Source organism: Sardina pilchardus, chromosome 20 (assembly GCF_963854185.1).
Source record: "Sardina pilchardus chromosome 20, fSarPil1.1, whole genome shotgun sequence".
Lineage (NCBI taxonomy): Eukaryota > Metazoa > Chordata > Actinopteri > Clupeiformes > Clupeidae > Sardina > Sardina pilchardus.
The window spans coordinates 9,186,513-9,198,992 of NC_085013.1; the positions used below are offsets into that span (position 1 = coordinate 9,186,513).

Genomic DNA, 12,480 nt, shown 5'->3' on the forward strand with positions numbered 1-12,480 from the left:
GCTACCTTGATCAAGTGAGCCTTTGTTCATTCTGTTTGCATGTGGGTCCATAGTTTAAAAGGCTTCCAAGTCTCTAGGCTTTGTTCATTTCCATTCATTAATTAATGCTGTGAAGATCTGAAATGGAGCCCTGTGTGTGAGGAGGAGAGCGGTCCTGTGTGTTATGTGCTGGTGATTGTGCGTGATGGAAGTAGGCATATTGCCAGCATTCGATCAACTCACTTTAGAGGCTCAATTCACAACAGTCTTGTCCAGAAGACAGACATTGCAGTGCAGCCAAAAGTTCATATTGCGACACCTTGGGCTAGCTGCCCAGCTGAATAGCTAAACCTTTTCAATTCCACTTCTTCACTGCAAACGGAAATATTTAACCAGTTAAAGCATTTTGTATTATTATCTTCTTAATAATCCAGTCTGTTAGTGGATGACCGGTCTATACAGTATGTGATGTGCATGCCTGATGTGTGTTTTCTCATTGAGGTTTTGAGATAATAGATCATAGGCCTACCATGCCGCAGATTGACATCAGCTACTTCCAACAGCCAAATTTAGCACATGCCACACTACACAAGAGGTGTGGGCACAGGACTCTGGTCGGTTCAAAACCCATGATCCCTGGGTGCTCTAGTCTATAATGTACAGAGCTTTTGCTTTCCGACATGCAGCTCACCGCCACAGTCCTAAAAAGTGATAATTTCTGTGTGGAGGTTGTTGAAATGCCTCTTGTTATAATAGCCACAGCGGGCCATGTGTCAGGCGGGCTGGAAGCACAGAGTTAAGTATCACTTTTGGAAATGCCAAAGGTAAGTTGCCCAAGCCAGCCCTTGTGAAATTGGCTTCGGCTGAAAAGTTATTTTTTGCCAGTGAATTGGTGAATTAGCTCCCTGACTGCTTGACAATCTGATGCAAAAGGCTCTCCAGCACTTCTGTGTTTTGTTTAGACCTACAGATAGGGACTAAAATATGAGCATATATCTCTTGTAAAAAAATTGTAAATTGGGCTGACAGTCAAAAATTATTTTAATTTAATTATTTTAATTAAAATTATTAATTTCAATTGATCTATAATTGATACAGTTCTCCACTGTTACTGGGGATTTTAGAAATCATTGTCAACTTTAACATAATGTGGAAATGGCCATCTCTTTATGATAAGACACTGAAAGACACTGCCCTCTTTAGTTATAAGACATACTCTGCAAGTTATTATCTTATCTTAAGTTTTTATTTTCTCTTTTATTTTCACTTGACATAATAGGCTACACAATCACAGAGATGTGAACTCCTCAGGTCAAGTTGATAAATTAGTTGCACCCAATAAATGAAACAAATTAGAAGAGGTGTTAAAATCAAACCAGTCAGTGTCAGTAGACCAATTTAAGGGTATAATAGATTATATGGCTGTTTTAAAATGTTCTGGCTTGGACTTAGACTTTGTTGATTTTGTTTGTTATTTGATGTTGTTCTATAATTGTGAACTCAGGTCATTGCTTTAAAAAGCGTATAGTACTGCAGTCCATTTTCTCTGAATAAATAACGGTTGGTGATGAATCTCTTAAATGAATGTTTATTTGATTACTGTAACTTTTGTTTCATTAAGTCTTTACATAGTGTGGAATTAGTAGCCCTTCCTACACCAAGAGTCAGTCGTATTGCAGGTTTTAATATGTCCACGTCCCTACCCTGAGACCATGGTAACGTGTTATATGCACATACAGTAAAGGGGCACAAGCCAGCTGATGAACTTTTGGCACTGTTTCATTGATGGTTTGCAACTCCTGTGAAAGAAGATTCTCATTCTCTGTCTTTCTGGCTGTCTGTCTGTCTCTTTAGACTGGGGTCCTAATTGAAATGCTGAGCAATTTTTTATTAGTTTTCTTCTAATGTTACTTTAATGTTTTAATGTTACTTTATCAGATTAAACACCAATATTAAACTCCAGTTGATCAGTAGTGATATACTAACTGGTGCGTATGCGAAATAGGCCAAAACTAATGATGCTTTAGTGTGGTTAGATTATTCCAACTGTCTGTATTCATGACGGGCTCTGTGTGGAACATACTCTACATATTCTACACTAAATGCACATGAAATCTCTGTTCTCTCCTATGCCAGTTCCCAGAGTGTGGGTTCTACGGGATGTACGACAAGATCCTGCTGTTCCGTCATGAGCCCAACTCGGAGAACATCCTGCAGCTGGTGCGCTGTGCCTCAGACATCCAGGAGGGGGATCTGGTGGAGGTGGTGCTGTCAGGTGAGGAACCTTCTGCCTCTTCCACACACCCCACACACACTGTAGACACAAAGACCTGTATTCTTCACCAGCCCAGTAATTATATGAATATATACAGGAAACACTTCCTTTGTGCTATTGGTTGGGAACCTCCTAGATGATCGACAACCTAATCGAATGAATAATACAACATAACAGAGCATCACAATATGCTACAGTACATAAGTGACAAGTCTTCAGTCAGGCTTCTGACTATTACTCTGCCATCATCACACATCCTTTCCAGCCCACATCTCTTATTCTGCTCCCTTAACTGCTGCAGTCTCTGAATTTGATTATGCTGCGGAATCCAAATTAACAGTGTTGTTTTAAGGCACAAAGAAACGACAGTGTGTGAAAGAAGTCCGGTGTGCAGCCAGCCAGACACACTCGGAGCTCTTAGAGACGTGTGGCTCGCGAAAGCGCACGGAAGAGAAGTACAACAACGAGCACGACTGCCAACGAGCGTGAGAGACCGATAAAAAAAAACCTCTACGCAGAGAACTCCCTCCACAATCAGCATTGTCACCTCCAGTCGCGGAGAAACAAAAAGACTGATCAGATCGGAAGCTCGGAGCACGATGCTCGAGTCGAACCAAACCCACGAAAAGAGCCGGCGGCACCTTTTTTTTTTTTAACGCAGGCGGAGTCGGAGTCGCTGAATTGTTTAATCAAGCCGTTGGATTGTTGTGCGACGCCTCACCTCTGCCGCGTGTTTTTGTTTCAGATTGTACCATGTGGTGAAAATTTGACACGGGTCCAGCGCTGAAAGGGGATTGGAGGAGGGGAGGGCGGGGGGGGGGGGGGGGGGGCGGTGCAGGAGGAAGTGACGGTGCTTTTGTGTTTGACACCGCTAAAGTGTTTTTACAAACGCTTGGCAGGCTCGCTCTCTCTTTCTTTCTTTCTCTCTCTCTCTCTCTCTCTCTCTGTCTCCCTCTCTCTCTCTCTTTCGGAGTCTGTCTGCCTCTTAGTGCGGTGTGAGTGTGGCATGGTGCGGTGCAGTGCGGTAGGTAATTGAGTGGAGCCGGCGCTGTGGAGGGCCTAGACTGACACCCCCCACCTCTCCCTCCCTCCCCTCACCCCCCACTCCCCACCCTGCTTACCCTCTCGTTGCGCTACCTGCGGCGCCGAGCCCCAGGTGTGAACGCGCCCAGATGCACACACACGTTCTCCTGCACTCCTCTCCTTCACGCCATGCTGCGTGTGCCGTGTGCCGCCATGACACTTTTTTAACGGCTCACAGACTTTGTGTGTGTGTGTGTGTGTGTGTGTGTGTGTGTGTGTGTGGCGGAGACCTCCCAACTACCAGAGTGGAGGAGGTGGAGGATGGGGGGGGGGTTGAGGGGTGGCGGTGTTAGTGGTGGGGGGAGGTCAGTGGGTGTTAATTGTAGCTCTCAACTCTCACCAGAGTTCACCCACCTACAATCACTTGTTTCATCTCTTTCCCTGTGCGTTTGAATCAGGCTAGAGCTGATGAGCTATTATGCGCGGAGCCGGAGACGGCTTGTGGTTCCACACACGGCGGTTCGACACACGACTGAATCTTTACTTTTGGATAATTATACTTATTCAGAGTTAATAACTTACCTTGTGCTTCGGAGTTATTCGCACAGACACACATCACCGGGAGTTACGACAAGTGTGCACTGTTGTTAAAATTAGCACGGCAAGAATGTAAAAACATGTAAAAGCCTAAAAACACACAGAGCATGTGCGTGTGCCTGCACCTCATCGTCTCAATGAGATCAGAAACAGCTCTTTGACTGCTCTTGTCTATCACACGACAAGAGCAGTCAACTGTTGGGATATGGTGTGTGATTATATGTGTGTGTGTGTGTGTGTTTGTGTGTGTGTGTGTGTGTGTGTGTGTGTGTGTGTGTGCGTTTGTGTGTGCGCGCGTTAGTGTGTGTGTGTGTGTATGTGTGTGTGTGTGTACTGGGGGAAAGAGCAGCTCACCGCTGGGTGATGAGCGGAGGTGTCCGTCAACCCCACCGAGCGTGTCGATACCGTCCTCGCCGGGCCTCTCCCACTGCTTCAGCTGAAGCCGTGCCCCAGCCACCATCGCCTTTTCCGCCCAGGAAGCCTCAGCCATCACCGACACTTCAGCGCTTTACGCTGCATTCACCCACGCTATAGGGATGCGCCCATATGATCCTATGAGCACCAGTCATCTGTACTTATCCTTCACCACCCATCACTGACAGCTGATGTGGAAGCTAGCAGCCGCAGGTGCTAATGGTGTCAAGGGCGTGGGCTTGAGTCCCATGGAGCACACCCTGGTGAGATGTATATGTCACCTGCGCTGTAACTCCCTTTGGGTAAACGCATAGAAATGTATACATGTAAAAAATGTAAAGGTATAGTCATTAAGCAGGTCTAATGGGGATAATGGGGGTATAGCTGTCACCATCACCTTTTCACGCCTTTGTGCAGCTTGCACATCGACTTCTTTCACCATTACGTTCACTGCTAATGTAGACATCGTTGTACGCTGCTATCGGCGCCATAGGTCCTGAGATATTCACCATTATGGCCGTTATGAAAACTCCTTAACACCTTCACTATACCCACCATTATCACTTACAGTGCTAATGCAAAAGCTGCTAGCCATTGGCACAGCCATCATGCGCTCTCTGCTGCAAATGATCTACGGTTACTAGTGTCCGGTCTCCTCTGTCTGTTATCATTAGTCTCAGCAGAGACATCAAGTGAGGAGACAAATCACTGAGGGGAAAAAATAATGGGGGAGTTGCCACACCAAAGATGGCGAATGCGTTCTGCCTTTTGACAAGCCACACATATTTGGTAGTCTAATTCCACTGTAGGCCTACAGCATGTTGGGTCAGCTTATGCTGTGTGTAAATGTGCTTCAGAAATGACATTTACTTACTGTACTTACTCTCTCCCCATTCACTTAGATAGGAGGCTAATGTAATTTGCTTGGCTGGCCAGAGGTGTTGCCCAGAGACTTGCCGGTAGCACTCCATAATAAGGGTCCTTAATAAATAGCAAACTAGTCATTAACTAACCCTTTGTTAATATTTGTTAATTGTTAGCAAAATATCTATTTGCCACAAGTTAATGTTTTCTTTCCATCATTAATATTACTAATATATAACTACTATCAGTATGAGTCTCTCATACTGGAAATGAATGAACACAAGGTTCACAAAGGTCCTCGATAAAACAAAACAGGCAAAGCTGAAAGATGTAACACATTTATGCGAACACTACACTAAAGGTGATGCTAGATATTTTAGTAACAATAAATATTAACAAAGGGTTAGTTGATGACTAGTTTGCTATTTATTACTGTAACGATCCTTATTATGGAGTGTTACTGACTTGCCTACAAGAACTTTAGTTTGGTTTGGTTTGGTTTGGTTTTACATTTATTAATCATTCATTAACGTGAGAGCTTTATTAATATGCTATTTTCAGCGTTAGTGTTTACATGCTGAAATTCACATCAGCATAATTACCGGTACATTACATCTTCATCAACATCATGCTCATTGTGAAAGCAGTTCACTGTCAGATCGGGAAGCCATCATACAACTGATCATTAACCTGCAACAGACTATCGCATCCCTTCCCTTACCCTCAGTCACGTCCCTTCCCTCATCACCCTCACTGCTGTGTCAGCAATGGCATCACCTCCTCTGTTACCATACTTCTCTGACACATCTTCCACCATCTCTCTCATCATTACATGTCTTTATCGCCGCACAGAGCTTTGCCGCTTTCACACCATTCGCAGAAGGTCCACAGACCCCTTTCTATCACAGCTTACACTGATCTAGGGTCAGACGGAATCAAAGGAAGCGTCTAGTTCACGCTACGGAGGCCAAGTCTTACAATCTGATAGTAGATTGATCTGATCGTGATGCCATTGCCATTCAGAGAATAAAAGGTCAGTTAGATGTAATGAGGTGTTGCATTAGTAATTGACATAGTTTGCTGTTGTGAGTGTATCTGCCCATTTGTGCAATTGTAACAGTGAGTTCTCTCTCTTCCGCTCTACTGTTGCTTGAGGGAGCCAGCTGAGATGGAACCTGCCTTTTGTGGCCTTCTAATGACAGAGAGGTCCTAGTGTCCTCCATGCTGGGTCACCAGTTTGTCAAAAATATCAGAACCCCACGTCTTATCAACAGTTTGTACTGTATTTATATGATTATGTGCTAGGAACAGAGGGCTGAGGGTAAAGTCACTCTTGAATGAAGTGATTATTTCAAAACACACAAGTGGGCGAAAATATATAATATTTACATTTAAAAAAAGCCAGTGCCTGCAACATTTCATTCTTTCTTACTGTGCCAATTTCCAGTCCTACTCTTTCTCTCGACACATACACATTCATTTTCTGAAGCATTTAATGACAGTTTACAGGTAGTTAAACTTGCAAACATATCTTGGCCTTTAAACAAAAGGCAAAACAATAATTTGAATAAATTGAGGCAATTTGGCAGCAGAATGTCTAATCAGAATGTATTCTACTTCAACATGCAGGGGCGCTCGTGACGGAGGGGGAGAGTGCGCGTGTGTGTGTGACGGCACTGCTCCCTCTCACGCTGAGCACTCCACACACACTCCCTCCCATTGGCCTGTTTCAACGCCACCAATCATAACACACATTCGTTTACACGAAGAGTCAGACACTTTGCACTCTCATGTACGCACTTCAGCTGCAAGCTCAGCTCAGCTATGCTGCTTACTTTTTCATTTTTTATTTGAAAAAAAAGCTGTTTCTTTTTTGGCACCTTGTTTGGTTAGTCACCAAAAACAAATTCATGTTTTCTTTTAATTAGATCAAGGGGTTTGGTGTGTTTTGGTTAGGAATTTGGAATAATTTCTTATAAGTCTGTATTTCCTTCTCTCTCCTTCAGCCTGTAATGACTAATATTATGAACAGGCAGATAAGTGTTTGTACCCCAGTGATCATAGGCTTAGTATGATAGGTGAATATGCAGATGCTAACTCCAACCTTAACGCAACAGGAAATCACCAAGCACTTCTAACAAGTAGTTGCAGCTCCTCACCAAGCTCCAAGATCCTTAAGACATCCTGTTACAAGTACAGAGAAAAAGCATTCCAAAGTGATGTTCCATTTCATAGGGAAAGATCTTCACCCCCACTTACCTCGTCGAGGTGACTTTACTGTCGAGGGCAGTCAAAACTATGTGGAAGTTTTAAGTGGGGAGAAATGGGACAGGGACCAAGTCTCTAAGTCACAGGGTGGAAGTGCGAGAGGAAAAGAGAGACACAGAGAGGGAGAGAGATAGAGAGAGTGTCTGTGTGTGAAAGAGAGAGAGAGAGAGAGAGAGAGAGAGAGCAGAAGATTCTTCGCTACCCACTCTATGTGTCAGTTTTCATCATTTTTGACACTTTTGTTTATGCTAGCTACCGGTACTAACAAACAACAAAACATGCCCTAATTACAGACTGACAGTAAGCACAGTCTAATCATTGCTCCTTGCTTTTATGACTCCGTTTGAAGAAAAACATTGTGTGTTTGTTTGTGTTCAAGCATAAAGCATAAAGTCTTGCTTCTTTGCTTGTTTGTTTGTTGTGAGAGTTAGGAGGAGATCTTGATTTCTCCATCACGTATTAGTGTCTGTGCCAGTTTTCATTTTATTCATCAAGTATCTATTAATTAGTGCCATACTGACATATATTGAAAGTAAAACAAATACCATGTATGTTTTCGTTGTTTCTCTGTACATTTTCCTAAAGTACATTATATCATCTCAAATTGATTTGTATAATTGCTGGTACAATTGGAACATAAACTCTAATTTGAAATGTTTTTGTTGCGGGTTTCTAAAGCATAAAATTGATTTATGGTCATGAATATTTATGATGCATTACATTTCGTGGAAATGCAAGAGCAGGCTTTACAGCATGCTGTCACAGAATATACTGCCAAAACACACCAGTTAGTGAACCAGCCAGCTTTGATCAGTTGGTGCTGTTGGTGTTTGCAAGGCAAGTCTGTTGGCAACTTGTTAGCTTACAGGACTGTTTTGACAAACTGTTTCTAATGCTTCTTTAAATAAAGAGACCCGAGAACCCTCAGAAAGATCCTTCTGGAACCCCCTGAAGAGATCACAGACTTAATCATCAGCTTTAGAACCGTTTAAAAAGCTCATCCCATCACTTATGTTATGGGTTCTAGATAAGAAAAGTATGTGGAATATAGCAGGTCTAGGCTCTTTTCGAAAGCATCATGGATGCAAAACGTTTGGGTTCTGATTAGGTTTGGAACTATAACTCCTATAAAAGAACCTATAAAGACCATGCAAAAAATAGAGAACCGATCAGCAGGAAGTGGAGAACCCGCAGAGGTGACAGCCAGCCTTCCGTGCCCAGGGCAGCGCTGCGTCTCCCTGCTGACCCCTGTCTGTTGTCCCCCCTCTCTGCCCATTCAGCCTCGGCCACCGTGGAGGACTTCCAGATCCGGCCGCACGCCCTCTTTGTGCACTCGTACCGCGCTCCGGCCTTCTGCGACCACTGTGGGGAGATGCTGTGGGGACTGGTCCGACAGGGCCTCAAGTGTGAGGGTAAGGCCGCCACGGGACTGTCCGCCGCCGGACATCGGTCTCTCAATCGTCCTCTTTCTCTCTCTCTTTGTCTCTGTCACTCTGACTATCTGTTATTGCTCTTTTTCGCTCTCCTTGGGGGTCAGTTTTCACAGAGTGTGTATACAGTATCTTGCTGAAGTGTGTAGTCATATGAGTGGTTCTGCAACATTTATGGGGTTGTAGTGATTTTGAGGGAAGATGAAATGAAGAAACCCTGCACTCCAGCCCCTCACCCTCTCCCCTCACCCTTTCACTCTTCTCCATGACAAACAAGGCTGTGGGCTGAACTACCACAAGCGCTGTGCCTTCAAGATCCCCAACAACTGCAGCGGCATTCGCAAGCGGCGACTGTCCAACGTCTCGCTCACGGGCCTGACTACCACCCGCTCCGTGTCCACAGAGCCATCCCCCACCACCTCCGATGACGCCTTACTGGTGAGGGAATCCCAGAATGCCTAAATCTCGTAGGGTTTCTATTCTAATGCCCAGTAGACTACTTCACAGGTGGGTCTCAAAACATTAGAAATAAGCGTGGAAAAGTTCACCCCCCCAACCCCATTTATTTTAAAAAGTGAATATTTCATATAGATTCAATACAGTGAAATATTTCAAGCCATTTTTTGTTTTAGTGTCGACGATTATGGCTTACAGCTCATATGGCTTACAGCTAAAGATCTGTCCCTCAAATTAATGCAATAAAGATGTTATAATACAGAAATGTTGGTTTCCTGAGCCTTTTATAATCTCTCAGTCTGGTTCAGTAAACACAGCCGCAACCATGGGAAAGAATTGTTGATAGTTGTCCAGAAGACTTGTTCCTTACACTTATTGACTCCATCTACAAGGGAGTGTAAGCCATAGAAGGTCATTGCTGAAAGGGCAGGGTGTTCACAGAGTGCGGTATCAAAGCATATTACTGTGCTTGATTGGCCAGACAACTCATCTGACCCGAACCCCATAGAGAATCTACGTGGTATTGTCCTTAAGGCTGCTATTAAAGCAACCTGGGCTTCCATAACACCTCAGCAGTGCCACAGGCTGCTTGCCTCCATACCACGCCACACTGACGCACTAATTTGTGCAAACGTAGCCCAACCTAGTATTGAATGTATGAATGAACTATTTTAGATATATCAGATTAGTTCAATTCTTTTCTGTTTTGAGATATAGATTTTTGTTTTTCATGAGCTGTAAACCGTAATCTTCCAGGTTAAAACGAAAAATTGCTTGAAATATTTCACTTAATATCTAATGAATCTAGAAAATGTGAAATATTTACTTTTTGAAATAAATTGATGGAACAAAAATTCAGAATATATAAATCACATTCTTCTTAGCCATACACCTAGTCTAGTAGTCATCCAGTGACTGTCTGCATTCTACGAAACCTGTGGTATTGTATAAAGCACCAGAGTAAAATGTCAGATTATCAGGATTCATTGGGATTGCAAAATCAAACAAATTAAAATGGAATAATTTGTGGAATAATCTGATCACTCATTAAGCTGTCCTCTGTTTTTCACGCCCCCATCATTGGACTGCTGTGACGATGCACCATCCAGTCTCCTGTTAGCCCTAGCATAGAGGTATGTACTGTCTTATCCCACACAAACCATTCAGAAGTTCACAGATAATCCTCCCTCTGTATTTTAGCATGTGTTACAGAACTGTAAGTAATACTGTCCTAACAGTTTACTTTGCAATATCCCTGTTATGATATAGGGTGAATACACTAAGTAATCTGTACGGGTACATATCAGTACAAGTATGAAATTGTATGCACGTAATAGTGTGTCATTTAATGTAATTGTTTGCTACATGGATGAACCTCTTCATAGCTGTCAGACATCAGTGCTAATTTAGTCAACTTTAGTGAAACAACGACTGGGAGGCTCATTTTAATTTGCTGGAGAAAGCTGTGAATCAACTGCTACGGCAGCTGGCGCTGCAGAGAGAGACATGCTACCACAGCGCTCCACTGGGCCACCAGATCAGCCATTCACTGCCGTGTCAGAGGCCAAGAGCCGGGACAGAGTGGGTGGAGGAGGAATAGCTGTTGTGTTTTTCCTTTATGTACGTTTCTCTATATTGGGGCATGAAATATAGCCATACACACTAGAGACCTTAAGGCTTCTCTGTGTGTTCAAAACTAGCCATTCCATATAGAAACATCCTACTAAATGGTTTCTTTATTGACTCTTTTTTTATATCTTGAAAAGAAAAAAAAACACAATATAGCTGAAAGAGATTCCTAGAAGCACCTTCAAAGATCTTGTTATCGGAAGGAACAGTCCTACATTTTCTACAATTGTGGGACTTCTTTGAAGATATATTTTTCAGAAATCTCTACAAAAGCTGCTTCTAAAAAGTGGTAGACTCGGGAGGCTCTATGGAGCAGTTTGAACAGGCCCGAGGTTCTGTAATGAGGCCAATTGAGGCCCCAGTTCCTCTCACGCAGAGAAGATCAATCCTGTGGCTTTCTGGCGAGCGTATCGAACAGTTGATTATGCACACCTGTGAGATGTCAGATACACTCACCGCAGGGGGAGCGAAAATCCACCTCCACGTCAATCACTAACACATTAAAGAGGGCCTCCATTTAAATGTGTTTTCTTCCACTTGCTCTCCATGTTTGACTGCCATGGTAAAGTGTTGGTGGCAAGCAAGACTAGCACAGTTGTGTTCACTGACAAAAATATTTTAGTTTTCTTCTTACAGGGAGGGAAGCTGTCACATTGTCCACAAACAAGGGATTTGTAATCTGAATTGTTCAACTGCATTTCAGTACCATCATTGCATTTATATAAAAAGACATATACAGTTTTGTATATCTGATCAGTTATACTCTGCATACTCCAAGCCTACAAAAAGATTGATAACGTGCTACACAGTTCCTTGCAAAAAGTTTTTATATGAACTTGACATCAATATTGAAAAATACTGCCCTTGTATTTTGGGTCAGTCTTCATAAATGTCAGAGGTCAAAATGAGTTTAGGTCTCTGCCATGTTGCTATAACCATGCCCTGAAGCAAGCTCAGACCTGTTAGCATTTTAGCACCGTCTCCATGTCATCCTCTCCCCTCTTCCCATCAGAAGAACGCATCAGACATCTTTCCTGGCAGAGGACGCTCCAACTCCCAGTCGTACATCGGCCGGCCCATTGAGCTGGACAAGATCCTGCTGTCCAAAGTGAAAGTGCCGCACACGTTCGTCATCCACTCCTACACCCGACCCACTGTCTGCCAGCACTGCAAAAAACTGCTCAAGGGCCTCTTCCGCCAAGGACTGCAGTGCAAAGGTGAAGCCCAGCCTCTTATCTGTCCTGTGAATATGCACTATTCAATTGCAGTAATTTCCTGTGTATTAGCCACATTGTGTATAAGCCGCAGGACAGTGTTTTATTCAAGTTGAGAGAAGCAAAACCATATTAATGGCATATTAACTTCTCCCATGTATTAACCTCATAGCTGAAGAAATTTTGTAAAATCAATGTCTAAGCCGCGGCTAATAGTCGGAAAATTACGGTATAAATTGACTACTGATGAGATTGATTTCATGTATTAGCATCGCTAGAGCTCAGATGCGTTATAGTCTTAGGGTTAGCGAAATGGTTTGTTTGGTTAGTA

General features: G+C 43.3%; 1 protein-coding gene across 1 annotated transcript in view; it reads left to right on the top strand.

Moving 5' to 3' along the window:
• Positions 1-12,480, top strand: part of prkd1 (protein kinase D1) — a 43,354-nt gene that overhangs the window by 14,521 nt on the left and 16,353 nt on the right. Inside the window, exons 2-5 of the mRNA XM_062522335.1 lie at positions 2,116-2,254; positions 8,701-8,832; positions 9,128-9,288; positions 11,948-12,152. Of these exons, the coding sequence (XP_062378319.1) occupies positions 2,116-2,254; positions 8,701-8,832; positions 9,128-9,288; positions 11,948-12,152 (637 nt within the window). The remainder of the gene's footprint in view (positions 1-2,115; positions 2,255-8,700; positions 8,833-9,127; positions 9,289-11,947; positions 12,153-12,480) is intronic.